The 20135-nt window shown below is 39.6% G+C and overlaps 1 protein-coding gene across 1 annotated transcript in view; it reads left to right on the forward strand.

The window, feature by feature from the left end:
- LOC139745335 (neurobeachin-like protein 1) overlaps positions 1 to 11268 on the forward strand; it is a 93697-nt gene extending 82429 nt beyond the window's left edge. Inside the window, exons 43-50 of the mRNA XM_071655735.1 lie at positions 2123 to 2240; positions 2774 to 3006; positions 4580 to 4672; positions 5257 to 5366; positions 7819 to 8206; positions 9078 to 9251; positions 9949 to 10097; positions 11115 to 11268. Coding sequence (XP_071511836.1) covers positions 2123 to 2240; positions 2774 to 3006; positions 4580 to 4672; positions 5257 to 5366; positions 7819 to 8206; positions 9078 to 9251; positions 9949 to 10097; positions 11115 to 11268 — 1419 coding nt within the window. The remainder of the gene's footprint in view (positions 1 to 2122; positions 2241 to 2773; positions 3007 to 4579; positions 4673 to 5256; positions 5367 to 7818; positions 8207 to 9077; positions 9252 to 9948; positions 10098 to 11114) is intronic.
- The last annotated feature ends 8867 nt before the right edge of the window (positions 11269 to 20135 follow it).

Consider the following 20135-nt stretch of genomic DNA (forward strand, 5'->3'; position numbering starts at 1 on the left):
ATTATAATGAATGTATAACTGAGAATGCTGCTGATCAGAAAAAGTTGTTTCATATAGCAAAGTCTTTGTTAAATATGAAGAAGTCCATAGTTGATTTACCACCACACATTGATACTGAAAATTTTGTAAATGAGTTGGGTATGTATTTTGAGCAGAAAGTAGTGAAAATGTGTGAAGACATTCAGTCGAAAAGAGCAGATGGACTCCCAAACCAATCTTCTTATTCAGAAGTTCAAAATAAGTTGTCACAGTTTTCTCCGTTATGTGCACATGATGTGCAAAAGTTGGTTCTGAAGTTAAACAAGAAGACATGTATATTGGATCCAATATCCACAAAGCTGGTTGTAAGGAACATTGATATTTTATTGCCAGTTCTTACAAAAATTATCAACCTGTCTCTGACAAGTGGACACTTTCACAGGAATTGGAAGTTGGCTGTAGTTAGACCATTACTGAAAAAGCCCGGTGCAGATTTACAGTTTTCAAATTGTAGACCTGTTAGTAATTTGCAATATGTGTCCAAACTGGTTGAAGCAGCAGTAGCAGGTCAAATTCAGCAACATCTTGTAACCAATGATTTACTACCACCAATGCAGTCAGCATATAGACAAAACCACAGCACAGAAACAGCCCTATTAAAGGTGAAGAATGATTTGCTGTTAGCAATGAATAAGCAACAGGTGGTATTCTTGGTTCTACTGGACATGAGTGCAGCTTTTGATTTAATTAGACACGACATTCTTGTAAATGTTCTCCAAACACATTTTGGAATAACTGACAGAGCATTGTCATGGTTTGAGTCCTATTTGAACGATAGGAGACAGAGGGTTCAGGTCGATTCCAGTATGTCCAAGGAGTTTGATGTACCCTGGGGTGTGCCCCAAGGCTCCTGCCTGGGTCCCCTTCTTTTTACTTTGTATGCTAGTAGGTTGTTCCATGAAATCCAACACAATTTCCCAGAAGTAATGTGTCATACCTATGCGGATGATACACAGCTGTACATATCTTTTTCACCTACTGCAGCAGATGAAAATTATACTGTGTCTATTATAGAGCGATGTATTGTGCATCTTCACAATTGGTTATTATCCAACAATCTTCTACTCAATGATAAGAAAACCGAATTTGTAATATGTGGCACTCAACAGCAAGTTTCAAAATTACGCACTGAAAGCCTGAAAGTGATTGATGTTGATATTTATCCTGTTGATTCTGCACGGAATCTGGGAGTGTGGTTTGATTCACGCCTAGCTTTTGACAGACATATCTCTGAAGTATGTAAAAATTCATTTTATCATTTGTTTAATATGGCACATATTCGGAAGCATTTGACGCGGGAAAGTACTGAAAAAATTATCCATGCGTTTGTCACAAGCAGATTGGATTATTGTAACAGTTTATTTTATGGTTTACCTGATAATCAGTTAGGTAAACTACAAAGGGTGCAAAATGCATGTGCTAGATTAGTTTGTAATTCTCCTCGTTTTTCTCACTGTCGTCCATTACTACGTGCATTACATTGGTTGCCTGTAAAGCAGAGAATCATATTTAAAACTCTGCTAATTGTATATAGAGCTATTCATGGTACAGCACCAGTGTACATACAGGAACTTGTAGAGTTAAAAACATCATTTCAAACATTTTATCATCTTCGAAGTTCACGGGATCAAACATTATTGAAATATCCATCGGGGAAATCAAAAGTTACTCTTGGTGACAGGGCATTTTTGTACGCTGCACCAAAATTATGGAATAATCTCCCTTTGTTTGTAAGACAAGCAGTTACAATTAATGAGTTTAAGACCAGGTTAAAAAGTCATCTCTTGAAGTAGTGTATTTTCTGTTTGAATTTCTTGTATGCATGTCATTTTGTAATGCGCAGTAGAGTATATCATTATAGTAGCTGCGCAATATAAATGTCCTTTTATTATTATTATTGTCTCCCTTTCTGTATTTCTTTTAATCTGTCTATCTATGTGTACTGGGTATCTATCTTATGTCTGTCTATATTTTTATTAATATATATTTATATATTTCTTCTTTCATTTATCCATATACTTCTCTATGTATCCGTTCTTGTTTATCTGTCTATCTTGCTCGTATCTATTGTTCTATCTGACAGGAGAGTGACTATGTGTCTAGCCACCTCCATGAGTGGATTGATCTCATCTTTGGCTACAAACAGAAGGGACCCGCTGCAGTGGAAGCCCTCAATGTCTTCTACTACTGTACCTATGAAGGTGAGCTCATCGCATTGATTGCCATATTTGGTGCATCAGTGTATCTGGAGGCCTAGTTACCCAGGAGATCAACTGTCTTTAAAATCATTTTTAATGGTCATAGATGCTGGGCAGAGTAAGCATCTTTTAAAGATTTTTTTTTTTTTTTTTTTTTCAGTTTAGAGGAAATTTGCTACATGTTGTGATGCTGAGGTACTAATTGATGTGCAAGATATCCTCTTTGTAAATATCTGACAGGATCTTACCATGGCATCTGTAATTCATGACTATTTTTTTTCCTCTCACAGAGTGATGTAGCAGTAGTATTCATCACCTTATGTGATATTTCCAAGTTTTGTATGAGTCTTATTTCAGACCATAACTAGTTTAATTTTTACCCCATTCTTGTCACTAAGTGATGTGCTAATGGTATTCAACTTTTTAGAGCTATTTCTGGGTTTTAAGTTAGACTTGTTTTAAGTCAAAGTTGGCCGACTCATTTTTCTCCCATGGTTTCTTCCTCTGATTCTACACCTTGATGCTCTTACCGGTAGGCGCCGTGGACCTGGACGCCATCAAGAATGACTTGGAGCGGCGGGCTGTGGAGGGGATGATCAATAACTTTGGCCAGACGCCCTGCCAGCTGCTGAAGGAGCCCCACCCCCAACGCCGCCTGGCCTCGGCCGTGGAGGAAGGGAGCGCCAAGGGCAAGGGGCTGATCCGCAGCCAGCCCAACTTCCACAACGTCTTCGAGCACCTCACCGAGCTCAAGGCCTTCTTTGTTGAGGCGAGTGGTCTGTTTGTTCTTTTTTCAGTTCACTACACTCTTTTTCACCCCTGAAGTGAGCCGGAGAGTGTTTTAGGGTTTACTTCCTAAAATAAGAAAGGACTTTATTTCTGCATTTTCAGCATGTGTTACCTGATATGGTACAACAAGATATGACATAGAATTGATTAACACCAGGAAATGACGAATGTGATAACATTTAGTTTTCATATGTAAATTACAATCAATAATCAACTCAGAACAGAAATATTTAAATAAACTGAATTTATGAATGTAGGTATTGGTGTATACAGTGTATGTGTATAACAGCTGAAAAGTGCAGATGGCTGCTGTGTTAAACATAGCTTGAAGAAATGGCCAGCCTTATTTGACAGTGACGCACAAGAGAGATGTACGGGTATTGCCTTGATAGGGGGCCTGCTTGTATAAAGTAACTGACTACAATTGCCATGCGCCTTAAAAAACAAGTTCACCTTCATAAACATGTGGATTGAGTGAATATAGCCGCCATCGTTGGATGAGAGGACTACTACGGCTAGTGATGTCACATGCAGACAACCACATAAAGAAAATATAAAGCAAATTTAACAGATTTTCACTCTTCTCGCATAATTAAAGAACAATCGACTTGCCTCTTTCAGAAGGCAGGAGGAGTAGTATTACCCTTAACATACAATTGTATGTTAGTAAAAAGTCAAGGAAATGTGTACTTTTTTATGGATTTTTGAAGGATTTTTTAATCTTTTGGCTGGATAGGGTCAATGAACTTGGGAGTTCAAGCTGCGCGTATTTGAGGTTTGCATACTCGCACTAAAGCGCGTGCTCTGGAAGTTGATGATGTAAGCAAAAGGCTTCTATACTGGGAAACTGGGCAATTTTCATTGTGCATGTATGGGTGAAAATGAGTTGCTTGGTGGAGGTCTGCACTCTCTGAGTGCCTTTCTAGTTTGAGAATGGAATCAACTTGCTTAAAGGATAAGTCCACCTTCATATACATAAGGATTGAGAGAATGCAGCAATATTAGTAGAATATATTAGTGAAAGTTTGAGGAAAATTGAACAATCCGTTCAAAAGTTACGAATATTTTAAGTATCTGCGCAGTCACTGCTGGAAGAGAAGAGTACTGCAATGTATGATGTCACATGCGTACAACTATATAAGGAGAATAAAAAGAGAATTTCACAAAACTTTACTTTTTGAATAAAATGCACATTTCTTCGACTTGCTACTGACGTATGTTAAGGGTAATATTATTCCCCCTGCCTTCTGAAAGAGAGAAGTTGAGTGTTCTTTTGTTATGCGAGAAAAATGGAAATATGTTGAATTTTTTTAATTCTTTCTTTATATCATTGTACTCATGTGACATCACAAGCTATAGTAGTCTTTTCATCCAGCCGTGACTGAGCAGAAACTTCAAAAATTCATAACTTTTGAACGGATTGTCCGATTTTCCTCAAACTCTCATTGATGTGTTCTACTAATATTGCTGCATTCACTCAACCCGCATGTCTATGAAGGTGAACTTGTCCTTTAGTACCACTGCTTTTAATCGTACTATTATTGTTTCCACAGGCTTCCACCTCTGATTTTGACCCGCTCGTTTATGTGAGGGTCCCCAAGAGCCAGGCCAAGTCTTTCATCTACCAGGGAATGCCGGATACCATGGTGAGTGCACATCCCCCAAGAAAGCCTGTTGTAGTATCTAGCATTGTGGTCTAGTGGTTTAGGCTCTGGGCTCTTGAAACGGAAGGCCCTCAGTTCAAATCCCTGCCCAGTGCAAACATCCATTTTCGTGGGTGCTTCCCCCCACTATGTTCCTGTTAAAACAGGTGTATGGATAGGTGCCAAGCTATCTGGCAATGCTGGAGTAATATCAATGGCAGAGCCTTCTGAGAGAGCATCGCTAGTATTAAAGAAGCTACCCTGAGTAAATAAAAGCATGACATTGTAATGATAATGAGGAGAAGGAGGAGGATTGTTATGATCATCATTGTTATCAATGTCATTATGAGACTTCTAATCTATATTCATTTTGTCATATATTGTCTGTTTGTTTTCTATTTGAAAGTTTCTTTCTAGTATTCATCGTCATCAATGGGAGATTGTAAATGGCCTGGAGTCCCCCCTGTTCTTTGTTGTTGTTGTGTTTTGTGGGGGGGGGGGGGGGGGGGAATGGTTGTCAAGGATGTGGGACATGTATAAATGGGTAAATGTCATCAATTATCTTCTCTCCTCTCGCGGTCGTCAAGGTGACGGTGACCCAGCGAGGCGTCGTCGGCACTCACAGCTGGCTACCCTACGACAGGCACATCCTGAACTACTTCACCTTTGACCGGGATTCCACCCTCCTCAGCCCCAAGTACGTGCCCCTGGGGCTCGTCTCCCGGGTCTTCAGCAAGTTCTCCGGGCCCCGCCCGCCGGCAGCGGCCCCCTACTGGGGGTCGGGCGAGTTGGGCCCGCCCGGCTTTAGGTAGAGCAAGAAAGGGGGGAAAGGGGAAGAGGGACAAGGGGAGAGGGACTTCCGCATTTATCCTTGTTCTCCCCTTGCACTCTTTGCTTGGATGATGGGACTGGCATGCAAGGATTGGTATCGGAATGCATCAGGCTACGCTTACTGGTAGACTCTGGTAGTCAGAAGAGGGTGTGGCATCTTACATGGTAAACTGATGTAAGGGATGGGTAAAGGTGAAGAAACAATACGCAGTTGGGGGGATGTAGGGCTAAGCAAAGCCTTTCAGCATATACGTAAATCACAGGACGCAGAAAGTATGTAGTTTGTACGCAAGTCTACTGAGCACTTGGCGGCTGTACTTAAGCAAGATTGTCTTTATACTCTGTGTGCACGAAATCAGGATTATAGTCTAGATCTACTAGGGCCTAGACTAATGGAAAATGCATGTACACTAAATATGTAGATCAAGAGGTCTATTTACAATAACAATCAGTCAAACAATAACAATCTATTTACAATAACAACTAAAACAATTAGCGCATGTTCTATTGATACACCAGTATTGAACTATAGAACTCCAAATACTAAATCATCCCTCATGCAGTTATATTTGTGAAACAAAAGTTTTTGAAGCAAATATTTTTGATTTGAAAGAAAATGGCACTCGGGATAATATAAAATTTGTCGTTCGATAATCCGGTAGTAATCATGATAGAGCATGCACTATTTGAATAGTATTGCTCATATGTTTGAGCGGCTACACTTAAGCTAAAAAAAAGGAAGGTAACTAGTCTTTGGTCAAGGCTGTCCCTGAGATCTACCAGTAAGCTATCTCTTTCTTCTGATATGCCTCAGACTGTTTTTCAGGTCTTGCATGGCCCATGACAGCATTGCATGATTTGAATTGTTTTTCATTTTGGTGATGTGATAAGATGGGGGATGGCTAAGAATATTCCATGAGATTGCCCCGCTATGTTCTCCCTTCAAGGAGGGTATCATAGGAGTTGTTTTTGTTTAATAAGAAATTGTACATGCATTGCAATTTTTGTTGGCTGCGTCAAACACAGCATACTGCATGATTGCATGATTGCATGATAACTCTGCCACATTTTTTTAGGAATGATAATATACCGTTTTTTAGCAAGTAGCATGGTAAGATTACATGCTGACTTGCTCATGCTACTTTGAGTGAGTGCTTCTCTTGAAATTTGGATCTCTGGAAGAGCGATTTAAGTGGAAGAAATAGTAGGGTCTCAGTGGCATGCTTCAAGTGCATTATATTGCTTTAATATCACATACAAATGAATGCCTTCAGCTATCCATCTGCCATTTTGATAAGTTACAGACAATGAATGACAGCTGCTGCTGCTATGTAGATTTCATCCGATTCAAAGGAGTGGATGATAGACACAAGAGTTGCGTTGTGTTTCCCATACCACTGGTTAGATAGATATCCTGTATGCATAGACAAGGGGAAATTGACCTCAGGACTTGAACACTTCAGTTGTCGTGTATTTCCGATCAATTTCCTTCAATGTGTTGAGCTCCTGGAGTTTTTGCTGATGATGATCCGACCCCAATCGATTTAACCCCTCCCCCCCCCCCCCCCCCCCCACCACTTGCTCTACCGGTCTGGAGGTGCATCTTGCTGTTGAAAAAATAAAATGTGATCTTGTTGGCTGCCCATAGACATACCCTGTGCCCGGTCATGATTCATGGTCCATACGCCCTTGTCTTTTGGTGGGCAGCCAACAAGCTTTGTCTTATTTGTGTGACTTTGTTAAAAGAATTGTTGTGAGTTTGTTAATCAGGGTGTTCCTGACTTGATTTGATGAGTAAATGTAAGTAAGTGTTAATTATCCACTAGTCGACCTTTTACCTGAAGACAAAAATCTTTTTTTTTAAGACAAACCAAATATGTGTGTTCTCAGCACTTGCATTATCCACATTGACATTATGTTTTGATGATGAAAAGTTCTTGAACCATGTTAAGAGTGGAATTCTTTTTTATGAAATAAAGACAGAACTAAGTAAAGACAAAAATGAAAAATTTCATGTTTCAGACTTAATAATCCTACATCAGTCCATAATTGTCATTTCTGTATTAATTGCGGTACATTTTAATAATAAGTTTCATCTATTTATGATAATTATCTAGGCTTTGTGCAACTAATCCAAATTATTTTGAGACATCAACCGATACTATGTCCTTAAGATAGCTTATAGTCGATGACCCAGACTTAGCCAGGAAAAAGAGACATTTCATAGCTTGACTTTTGGAGAATTGCAAATTGAAAAAAAAAGAATGATTTTGAAATTCATGATTAATAATTTACATTTGCTTGTTATGAATGAATAGGACTCGCAAACTGGTGAGTGGACCCTTTGCGCCCGGCCTGAGCATCACTTCGCGACTCTTCGTGGCGACGCACGACGCCCGCCTCCTCTTCGTCGGTGGCCACTGGGACAACAGCCTGCGCGTCTTCAATCTGAAGAGCAGCGGACGGCTGGTCGGCCACGTCACACGGCACATGGGCGTCGTCACCTGCGTGGCGCTGGACAGCTGCGGCATGCAGCTGATCACGGGGTCGCGGGACACCACGTGTATGGTGTGGGAGGTGACGTACCAGAACGGCATGGCGAGCGGCATCAACAACAAGCCCGTCCAGACGCTGTACGGACATGATGACGAAGTCACGTGTGTGGCGCTCAGCTCACAGCTGGACATGGCAGTCTCAGCCTCCAAGGTACATTGTAACAACTATACAGATGACTCCTGTTATAACAAAGTCCTTGAGACTGTCGGTTTCCTTTCATTAATCAAAATTTCATTTTTAGCCAAACAAATAAAGTATATAAAGACATATAGATGATAACAATGTTTACCTCATTGTAGCAAAATTTCATTATAACTGTGCTTGTTATAATGGGAGTGCACTGTATAAACTTAGCTATGTGTATGGCTGTCATGATATTAAGCTAATCGGGACTCTAAAAAGACAATATCGTTGGTTGAGAATGATAAGGGCGTTAAGTTGCCACAAAACCCATAGTGTTCAAGACCACTTAACGCCCTTCTCATTCTCAACAGACGATATGTTGAGTGGTAGCTTCAAGATGGAGAGCCTCAGGGATGTATATCGTCCATTTTTCTGGAAACAAATTTAACAATACCTTCCCTTCAAAGTGATGTACACTGAATGTGTGGTGAAGGAGGTTATTATTTTGGTGTTTTCTTATAGTCCTGAATATCTTCAGACCAGCAAACTTTGCAAAGTTCAAATCATTCTAAAAGATGGAGCATGTGGCATTTTCACCTGCATACACTCATTAATAAAGACTTGTAAAGGATTTTATTTTTCTGCTTCCTACAAACATACTGCATATTGGCAGTCAAGTCATGTGACCTATAACTAGCACTATAGGTACAATTGAAAAATAGTATGCATTTTTCAACATTACAGCAGTTTGATCTTCAAGCAGACACTCTTCTGCCTCATAATTTACAATATAAAATGTGCTGCCCTTCTAGTCCTCAAATGACACAAGTTATGCAACCTGAAATGTGAATGAAAACACCAATTGTTTGCTATTTTTCCATTTTCGTCCAACTCCCAGGATGGAACCATCATTGTCAACACCATCTTGAAAGGTCACTACGTGCGCACCCTCCGGCCTCCGTGTGACCCCAACGCTCCCCTCTCCATCCCCTGCTTGGCTATCTCAGAAGAGGGTCAGATCATTGTCCACCTCAGACAGCCGGCGGCCAGCAAGCACATGCAGGTGAGTCCAGTGTGTGGATGGAGGTGTCAGTAACTGTTTTGTTACTGTTATTTGTTTGTTTGATTTTGTTGTTTTCGTTTTACTTACCTGTTGAGTAGATAGCCTTGGAAGTGGTTAAGATACTATGGATGCTTTAGTATACTTAGCCTTTGCTTACCTTGCAACTAGTCCTATGAAAGAGGAATACTCCTTTCTTTTTTTTCCCTTGAAAGAAGGCACCTTTATTTAACCTTGTATTCCTTTTGTGAAAAATTCCTAATTGTCATATATGAGAGATTGGTAAAAGTTTCAGTTTTTTTTTTTCTATTTTGCAGTATTTTCTCCCATTTATTCTTTATTTTTACACTATCTGGGTGGGCAGGTATGCCTCTTCTTTCACAACAGTGGTGATGCAGCAAGTGTATGCTTTGCAGTTATTTTGTGTGTTGATTGACTTGTCGACATCAGTACTTCCTCTGGCTCCAAAGGGCTTAAGAAAAAAAAAAAACTAAAATTAAAGGGAATTCAGATTCGTGGTCATATCTAGTTCATTTCTTCCTTCTTCTTTTTTTTCTTCTTTTTTTGTATTTGATAGCTACAGTGTATGGTAGTTGGATAACCAGTGAGCTATTCCATCACCTCAAGATGTGCTTAATTTATGTTAGGATTACTATGTTTTAGATTATCCTCCCTGTGACCTTTGAACTTTGACCCTTGACTCTCTCAGGATCACTGCAGTCTTCAGCTGTACTCCATCAATGGCAAGCACCTGACTACAGAGACCACCGTGGGCTACTTGACTGACATGGAGGTTGTGGATGACTTCCTACTGACAGCTGACAGCAGGGGGTTCCTCTGTTTCAGGAAAATATTTGAGTAAGTCTGCAATAGCTTACGTCTGCCTCCCTGTAGGGTCATTCTCATCACAAAGGGTGCGTTCAAGCGCTCTAAAGCGAACCAAAGCGATCTGAACCAAAGCGTACCGTACTGTACCATGCCAGATTTGAAGCGTTCGAGCGCTCAGTCAAGAAAGCGTACCTCACGAGTTATTTTTAGAAAAGGTCACGCATTTTTGTAGCAAGAATGTCATGCACCTGGTGCTTGAACTACTTACAGCTGTGCCGAACAAAGAGAATGATGTCTTTGCATTGTGACGTATGCACATGATACGCGCATGCTTTACAGCGAACTTTTGGTACGCTTTTGGTACGCTTTTGGAGCACATCGAGAAGTGGTCCACTTTTGGCTCGGTACAGTACGGTACGGTACACTTTAGGAGCGTTCGAGCACTCCTCTGGCGCGGGTACGGTACGGTACGGTACAATTCGCTTTAGGAGAGCGCTCGAACGCACCCAAAGATAAAAATGTGACATGACAAATCGCGAAGATTGAACACTGCATGTCCTTATTACTCCAACAAACACTTGTGAAGTTAGCTCCGACAACAACAACAAAAACTGTGAAGTTTCTAGAAGAATTGCACATGTCCGGTTTACTTGTTCAGCAGGGACTAAAGGAAGAAGGGATTTAAAAGTCACATGAGTAACTTTATGATTTTTCTGCTGTGTGTGTTCTCATTACTTAACACTTTGTGAAGTTTCGTGTGAAGTTAGAAACTTTGCACTCTGACGTGTGAGTTTTTTTTTGTGAAATTGGTAAAAATTGCTAGTCAACCTTCACCCTAAATTTGAAAGATGTCTAACTAAGCGAGTTTCAAAGCCAATGAGAGTGGCCCGTATGTAATAAGTGAGAATACCAGGTATATTTCCCTCACATTGTCTTTCTCATCATCAGCCTCCATCTGGAGGATGATTGAGCAGATGTTACAGAAGTCTCAATTTATTTGAACATGATATGAAACTGATCTATTGCTTGTTCTCTCTATTCGCAAAGGTTAAAGGTCATCACCACCATGCGTCTACAGCTGCCCATTCACTGCCTGTCAGTGGTTCCGACCAAGAGCCATGTACTAGCCGGTCTCAGGGATGGCAAGCTCATCATAGTCTCGATAGACAGACCTCCCGAGGCAAGGAAACTACTAGGGTGAGTACATAGGCATATTTTCTCATCTTGATATTGTGACATAATTTCTTTGAAGCGACTGTTGCAGCAGTCTAGAGGGCAGTGAGAAGAAAACGGGTCTAGGGCAATTGCCCCCTGGGCAATTGCCCCCTGGGCAATTACCCCTTCCCCTTCCCCTTTCTCTAATCCTAACCCTAATCCTAATCCTGAACCTAATCCTAACCCAAACTCTAACCCTAAATCTAACCCAAACCTAATCTTTACTCTAACCTTGTCACTAACCAGTATTTAGCTGGGGGTTAATTGCCCTTGGGGGGTAATTGCCCCAATATGGAAAAAAAAAAACAACTAAGGTGGGCAGATACTGTAGCTAGTTGTTTGTTTTACCTGTTTTTTTGAAGTGACTGTGACAGGAGTCTAGCTATGGACCAAAGATGAATTGAACGTGAGATTTGCTTTCATTTATAAGATGGTGTGCACCCTGTGATTCTCTGTCATCGTGGGCCAAGTGTTTTATGTTTTACAGTGTCATACATTTGTGTTCTCAATGTTTTACCAAGTATTGTACAGCAGCTTTGCAGAGCAATCATTGAACTTCTTGAAGGGTTTGTTCTTACAGCAACAGATATGTTATTACCCTATTGTTATGTATCAAATAAAGGCAGATGAAGTGAGTTTGTGAGGTTGTATCATATTGAACAAAGAGCATGCTGATTGAATCACAGTCTTCCTTTTGTGCCATCGTTCCAACCAGTCAGGCTTTGAATATATGTTATTATTTTATTCTGTTTTGTCTTTTCCTTGCATTCTTTTCTTTCCACAGACGCTAAACTCTCAGGGATCTTGTGTACTAGTGTCTTCCCAGTCCAGAGTAAATTCCGATGTCATGAGCACCGATGCCAAGCCCGAGCATGTCTTTGCCTATAAACAAGGGAGAGAAAATAGTAACGAAATAGAGGAATTGATATAGAGAACACCCAGCATCGCGAATGTCAGCCTCATCCAGCACAGAAAGATGCATGCCGATGGTTCTTCCAAAGCCAGCGTGCAGTCGTGATCTTGCAGGCTTGTCTGTGGCACTTAGACTCGGCTGCCCAGGAGTCGGCATTCACCATCACAAGTTTTAGATGATAATTTGAGACCTTCTTTGTGGGTTTTCTTATTCTTGTTTCTGTTTGTGTTTGTTCCGTGTTTAAGAGCCTTATGCCTGACATGTAAAGGATTGAGTAGTATATTTGTCTTTTTTTTTGTTTCCTTGTCACTCTTGGTCTGACAGAATAGTAGTGTCTTAAGTTAACCGGCACTTCTGGAATTTTCCCTGCTATTCTGTTTTTTAAGTCATTTGCCGGCAAATTGCAGTCGATAGAAAACTGTTCAACTATCATGAGCATTTGCACATTAACCCATTAAAGACTAGTCCCGAGTATACTCGGGCAGGTTTTTTATGGGAAATGATTGTCATAGCAAAATCGGTTCATCCTCAATGGGTTAATACAGTCGAACCTGTCTATAGCAGCTACCCAAGGGAGACCTAACAAGTGGCCTTTATAAATAGGTAGCTAATGTGGCTTTTCTCTTAAGGGGAGGGGGAGATTTTTCAGTGACCACATATGGCAGGTGACTGCTATAGACAGGTGATCACTGAGGCAGGTTTGACAGTATTTTCTATCCCTAAAGTGTAGATCCTTGCAAGAAACACCTTGACTGCAGTGTGTATTGTCTTGCTCCGAGATACCAAAGGATGAATTTCACACTTTTTCCATGTGTGTGTGACAGCTGCTGGCCTTACTATGATTTGCTTGGGTTGTCCTTACCACTTTGACTGACCCCAGAATATCAATTTTTCTATCAATATTGCTCAATATGCTCTGCAACACGCCTAGATATTATGGAATCTGATTAAAGTTTTAAGTAAGTCTTGCACTTGTTTTTAACCTCACGTTGCGTTGTTGCGGGCAGAAGCAAAGGTAGATAGTTATAATGTTTGTCAATGTTACACATCTGGCCACCGTTCAGATGAAAAACAATTACCTATAAAATGCCTTGCAAATATTCTAACACCTGCCTTCATCTTCGCTGCTTCTGCTACTGATTTGGCAGCTGACAAGTTGAGTATCTGGTAGGCTGAGTAGAGAGCAGCGAAAAGAATTGTGCACTGTGTGGAGATATGTGCCCATTATTGCATACAACAGAATGTTAGATGTAAATTGTGACATTTTCCCTCAACTCGCAGAGCTGAATTGCATGTACAGTATGAGTTGGCACTTCTTTAATGGGAGAAAGTGGCATCATACATTACCAAACACCACCTCAGCTCCGGAAAAAATGCATCTAGGCCTAGTTTTGATATGTATCATGATGCTCGTATGCCCTTTTTTCAAAAACATCAAGTCTAAATGAGTAGAAGAGTGTAAAACTGATATGAATTGAATTGAATAAGAGGAATGAAGTTTTCCACTGGTCACAATATGTCAAGTTTGGCCCTGTCACAAACCAGGGCCCCGTTTTATCAAGAGATAAAATCAATTTAAAATTTCCTTACCACGCAGGCTGCTATAGACTTACAGTTGAAATCAACTTTATAATCAATTTTAACTCTTCATAAAACAGGGCCCTGGTATTGGATGTTTTGGCAAGTCTTTTGAAGCGGAACTTACGAAGTCCGTCGGAGGAGACTTAAAGATGTCACTCTGATGGTAGCTTGCGCAACCAGCATTTCAGTTGCCAAATGCAGACTACAATGTTTGAAATGCGAATTTTGATGTGATAGAATCTTCAAACTCACCAGGCAATAGGGATTTATTTGAGATGAGGTCGTGCAGTGGCCGAACTGTTCCTACTAGTATCGAGTGTTTGAGTATGGATTTAAGTACCACTTAGCTGCCAAGGAAATAATCAGCTAATCACAAGCGCCAGGCGACCATGGAACTGATGGCTTTAAATCCCCCCCCCCCCACCTTTGTCCATACACTCCCTACACCCACCTCCCTGGATACAGTGCCTTGCCTGAGGCCACCCTCCTTGCTGTATGTTTGTTGATAAAAGGGACTGCTGTACTACCTCATATAATGGTGTGAGGGGGAAAGAGAGCATTCACCCCCACCCCCCCCCCCCCCAAAAAAAAAGATAATGAACTTGTTAGGGGGTTTCATCTAGACCATTCTGTTTGTCATGGACACACAAATCAGTGTTCAAGAATATTTCATGTTTACCACACACTACAAATTAAGTTAATACAGTAGTTTGGCGAGTGAAATCATTTTACACATGCCATATCTAGCCTAGGCCATATGAAACTTTACAAAATTCACAGGTGGCTGTTGTAAAATTTTTGGTGTTTGATATTTGATGATCTTGTACTTCATTTCTTGTTGGTACCTGTTTTCAATCAATGAACAACAAGATAATCATAATTTGTTATGAATCAGTGACCATACAGTCTCATTGACATTTTACTGCTAATACAGACTGATAAAGAAAATGTATTATGTGAAGAACAACAGACATAAGTAGAGCTACTTCAGAAATTCATGCAAGTGCCGAGGAAAAAAAAAAAGAACAAGTCAGGACATAATCTTACTACAGAAGTTTCACCTCATCTCGGTCATCAACTACTCTCGAGAAATCACTCCATTGTAAGGGGTCCCAGTCCACTCCTTTTGACCTTCCATTTCAATCTATCATTATGCTGCTACAGTCTGCTTGCTTTTAGTGGTATCCATGGCAACCTGGGAAAGAATATTGTCTGACTCCAATATCAGGCCCAGAGCAGCAATTGGCTCTACCTTGCCCCGAGTGTGAAAGATAAATCCTGGATTGTTGCAGGGTAAAGACTTGGATATTTTCTGTCTTTTGTTTTGTTTTGATTTTGTTTTTGTTTGTTTGTTTGTTTGGGTTGTTGTTGTTGTTGTTTTTGTTGTTTTTTTAATTGGGGGGGGATTGTTTTGTTTTTGTTTGTTTTTAACTTTTGCAAAATCTTGAAGCATGGTTGCATTCGTCTGCAACAATGAAGAATGTAGGAAGGCATGCTACAGTTAAGGGACATTGTTCCATGAATCGCTGAATGAAAACAGCATTGCTCCTGGATGGATCAAAGGACAAAATCAAATGACTATTTACATCAAGTTGGCAACTCAAGGTGACTACTCAAATTGGCAACGCAGTCATCATTGTACAGCTTGAGTGCAGGAGAGCTTGGTGCTATCGTCCGAGTCTATTTATTAGGAATGATTGTGCCTCACTCTAGAAATGAGTTTGTTATTACAAACCTGTCATGCTTTTATGCTTTAGATTTTGGGGAGTCGGACAACACTAGAACACCGAAGTGATCACAGATGTACATGCTTGATTTTTGTTTGTGTTGATAAATTGCATCATAGCTAATCACTCGCTTTGAAGAAGTACATAGTATGTGTCATCTAACATGGAAGAAATACATAATAACAAAGTCTGCACCTACTTTTTCCTCTATTTTGTTCATTGGCACTATGGTCACACTTGTGGAACCAAGGTTTCATGGTTGAGTAAGATGGGTGGTTCACTTACAGTGTTTCTGATTCTTATGTAGAAAGCTGTCATTATTGTATGTTGGCTAGGTACATATGTAAATGATGCCCTAGATTGGAAACAAAAAACTGGAAAGTCGATGTTTTGTTTCATTATCTTAAAATATTATTTTTGATGAATCCCGAGTCATACTGAATGTCAATATGGTTTGTATAGTATGCTCACAACTTGTTGGATAATTTGTTCAGTTATTGAGCTTTAGCTGTAAAATCAGTTGCACTGTTGGTCAAGTCTTTTTGTATTTATGACCATTTCAACAACAACAAAAAGAAACATGACTTGGTAAAGACATATGTTAGGATTTTGTTTGTATATCATGGAGATAGTTTCTATCAAGAGTTATTTTTTGTGAATTGATTATATTTTGAATACCGTACTGTATGTGTAAAGATACATGCTGATGCATACTTTTCCAAAGTTTGACAATTGTGTGGCCTGTAATCGCACTTTAATAGCTAGTTCATGAAATCTATATGTGATTTATTTTTGTGAATGGAACACTTGAATGTTGCTTATGGCCGTATACGGATGTTTAATCTTACTCTTTGTCGCACCTATTCTTGCTTGGTAGAGATTTGTGTTGTGTGATATAGGCATACATGTATATCAAGTGCAAATATATTCCGAAGTGGCTCAGTGAAAGACTAGCATGTAATGCAAATTTGCCTTTTTGGATTGTCAGTTAACTCAAGTGGCATCCTTTATTATAAGTTTTTCATGATATGATTGAGAATGTTGGAATTTAATTTTATTGTAGATTCTTTTTTTTTCAGACAGCAGACTTGGTATTTTGAAATTGTGTTTACAGTTTGAAGCATGCAAGAGTTGGAATGAAGTGTTTGAGACGCCGTTTAAATGGTGGGTATAATGCCTACAAGGGTATACTGATCAAGCAGATACCAAGCTGATAAAAGTGTGGTGTAACTTCAGACAAGACATTCCAAATGGTCCGAGGTAGAAAAATAAAAGATACAGTCAAACCAGTCTATAGCAGCTACCCAAGGGAGACAAAGAAAGTGGCCGTTATAGACAGGTGACGGCTTTAGACAGGTTTAGCTGTCTACAGAAATGCACAAACTGTGTGAAAAATTGTCATTTCTATGGACACATTTCCAGAAATTTAGAGGTGGTGTCACTGACAAGATTTTTGATCCAGACTTTTCTGTGATGTAAGACAGCTTGAAATGGTAGGACTCAAGCCAAACTGCCTTGTTTATGTCTCACGTGAAGCTATTTTATTTCGTTTGTGAAATCTTAAAGAGGGGCAGGTGTATGGGAAACGTCGTAATGCTGTCAAAGTTTAGATCATGTATCATAAACTTGCTGAAGTTGTCAGGACCGTTGTTGTTGTTGTGTGATACTGACTGTTTGATGAGAAATCACGATTTTTCTTTCTCTCTTTCGAAAGAAGGGCGGGACGCTGTCCATTCCTCTCCAGAGAGTTCTGAAAGTATGTCTGTCAACAAATCAAATCTTGTTCACAAATTGGGAACAGCTTGATGTATCAATTCTGCAGCATGCCTCCTTTGGAGGTTTTTTTGTTTTTTTGTTTGTTTTTTTTTTTGGGGGGGGGGGTTGTTTTGTTTTTTCTTGTCAAAGCATGTAGAGCCATCTTCTGATGCTGGCACTTCTGCATTTGAACAACAGGAGTACATATATGTGATGTGAGTTACATTAGATGACAAACTTTTACATTAATATCAACAAATTCATAACTGGTACCAATCATGAAGTGTGATTTCTTTTTTTTTTTCCTTCTTTTAACCTACTGAAAACAAACATTTGACATTGCTCATGTGTATTTTCAAAATGCATTGATTTCAGACAGAAATATGCATGCTAGTTTCAATTTATGCCTTGTCCACCATGCAGAGTTAAGTAAAGGTCACAAAACTTGTAAGTTATAAAGTGTGTTGTACAATGGTGCTCATAACTTTTTGCCCTCTTGTTGTATTGCCCTCTGTAAGAAGGTGCAAAGTTTGTTGTGGTGGTCATTTCAAGGGTCAAGGGCCAAAGGCTCTGTGTGTCATTACTGTTACATCATGTAGATGATTATGCTAGCTAGAGATGTCCTGTTGGACAGTGTGACGCAGAAAGTAGAGTGTGCTGAATTTTGCCAGCTCTAATGGTAGAGGATTCTTGCATTAATTGCAGATCTGTGACCAGCCAAGCTTAGGAGTGGGCGAGTTTTTTGTTTTTCTGAGCAGATTTCTATGATAGAAGCATTAATCAAAGTAAAAGGTTTGTGAAGTTCTCAAGATTAGTCAACTAAAGGAGAGAGAGAAGAACTGTATTCTGTATGTTCATTGGAAGAAAAAAAACTTGAAGGGAGAAGTACACTTGTAATTGCCTAACAGTGTGAGTTTTGTGTATTTCAAGAAGCATCAAAATGAAAACGTGACGCATTCCTTTGATTTCCTTTGAAGTGTGTGGGTCTCCAAAAGGGACAAGGAAGGGTACCGGTGTGTCATACGTTGCCACCAATGGGCATGATTGTTGTCGCTGTAAACTCTTACATGTACCTGCATTGATGCCTTGTACTCTTTTGTCGTCACAATAAGCAGGCATTTTGATACTCAATTTCTGACTGAAAATTACAGTCAGATGTGCATTTGCAATATCTTACCAAGATACTACACACACATGTTGTGCATACATGTACATGTAGGTAGTGATTATGTTTGTTTGTGTTTACGGGCAATACCTGTGAGATGAAATGAGAATACCAAATAGCTCTAACATTTCCGTTTATGTTTGTGCACTCTGTTTTGATATTTGACTAACTTTTGCTATCTTCAAGACGTCTAAAGAGTAATGAATATATGATTTTTGCATCATTGTGTTGATGAATCGTAGGTAAAGTGAATGTATTATTTTCAGGTCAGTTTAGATTTATCAAACATTTTGTGAAAAAGGATATTATGTATGAATGGTTATTGTATGCACTGGGCCATTATCTTGAAATATAGATTTGCCAAGGAGAGAGAAAAGCTACTCGTGAACCAAAAAAAATGCTTGCACTCTTTCTTCAGTTCTGGAGATTGAATAATCTGTGCGTAATAAGCAAATGAAGCGCATCTGATTTGTAGTCTGTCAAGTTGGGGAAAAATTATGATGGTGGTGAATTGCCTGCTGACCAAAATTGAATGCATTTGACTGTAATCTTTCCTCGGGCAATTAGCACAGTGTGTCTTGTGCCAGAACACGACATTACAATCTCTCTGACACAGTGCCTAAATTTTGTATCAGTCATCAAGTTATGAAAACTGTAGAGAGTACATATTTTTTGTGTGAGTATGCAGCTCTTCAGCAAAATCAGTGATTTGATGATTTACTCTAAAAGAGCTGCGACTGTTTGCTAATCATTGTCTCTTGCAACTAGTGTAAAAAATTCTATATAAATGCAGTGTACTGACAGTACATTTCCTCTGTATTGCTAAATTAACTTGTGTACCTCTGCCAACATTTATTGCTCAAACTCCTGTTTTCTTTTCTTTCTTGTGTGAAATGTATTCATTCTCTGTGAAAAAGATGTAGATAAAAACTATGTTTGTATATTGATGCAATAAGACAGAGCATTATGAGATTATAGTATAGTAGAGAGTGGGCCACTGTCCAAAGTCCCTGTGATATGTTTATGAACTCGTTATTACAATCAGCTGTAGTTTTCTTTTTTTCCTTGTGTGTCATTCCAACTTTCTGGGAGTGACTTTGTTCCACCTTCTTGGGGCGAGACCTCTTCCATCCCGACTCTGTATTCATTCGGTGTAAGGAACTTCCAACCATTCCTGTGTGGACTTCTAGGAAGTGCGCTTTCGGCGCTCGCACAACACATAATCCGCTCATAGAAGTCCGCTTTCCACGTAAGAGCATCCTTTTAGTTTCGTTTGACATGTCGCATCGCCACACTTGCAGTTCCGTGCATCACACGATTCATCAGCGCACACTTATTTTCTTCGCCACTCTGTAATTTGCACGTCTGGTACATGTGTGGAAAGGGGTTCTGTTTTATACAGAACATTTATATATGCATTTTATATGATACCTAGCGAAAAAAAAAAGTGTTTAAGATTTGAGTGAAACAACTACAAAGAGAGAGAGAGAGGGAGAGAAAACTAGATAGAGAGAGAGAGAGAGCATGTGTGTATGTGTGTGACAGATGTTTACGTACTCTAGAGATGTTACATTGACGTAATTTATATCCTATGATACAAATAAAGTGAGAACACCTCTTTGAAAAAGTACACAAGTCATGCTTGATTATTTTGTGGTTGATTCGAGAAGCGTAGATAATCGCCTTCATCAAATTGAAGAGATGATACCATT

Source organism: Diadema antillarum, unplaced genomic scaffold (assembly GCF_040938485.1).
Source record: "Diadema antillarum isolate AM-2024a unplaced genomic scaffold, OU_Dant_1.0 seq00001253_RagTag, whole genome shotgun sequence".
NCBI classification, from domain to species: domain Eukaryota; kingdom Metazoa; phylum Echinodermata; class Echinoidea; order Diadematoida; family Diadematidae; genus Diadema; species Diadema antillarum.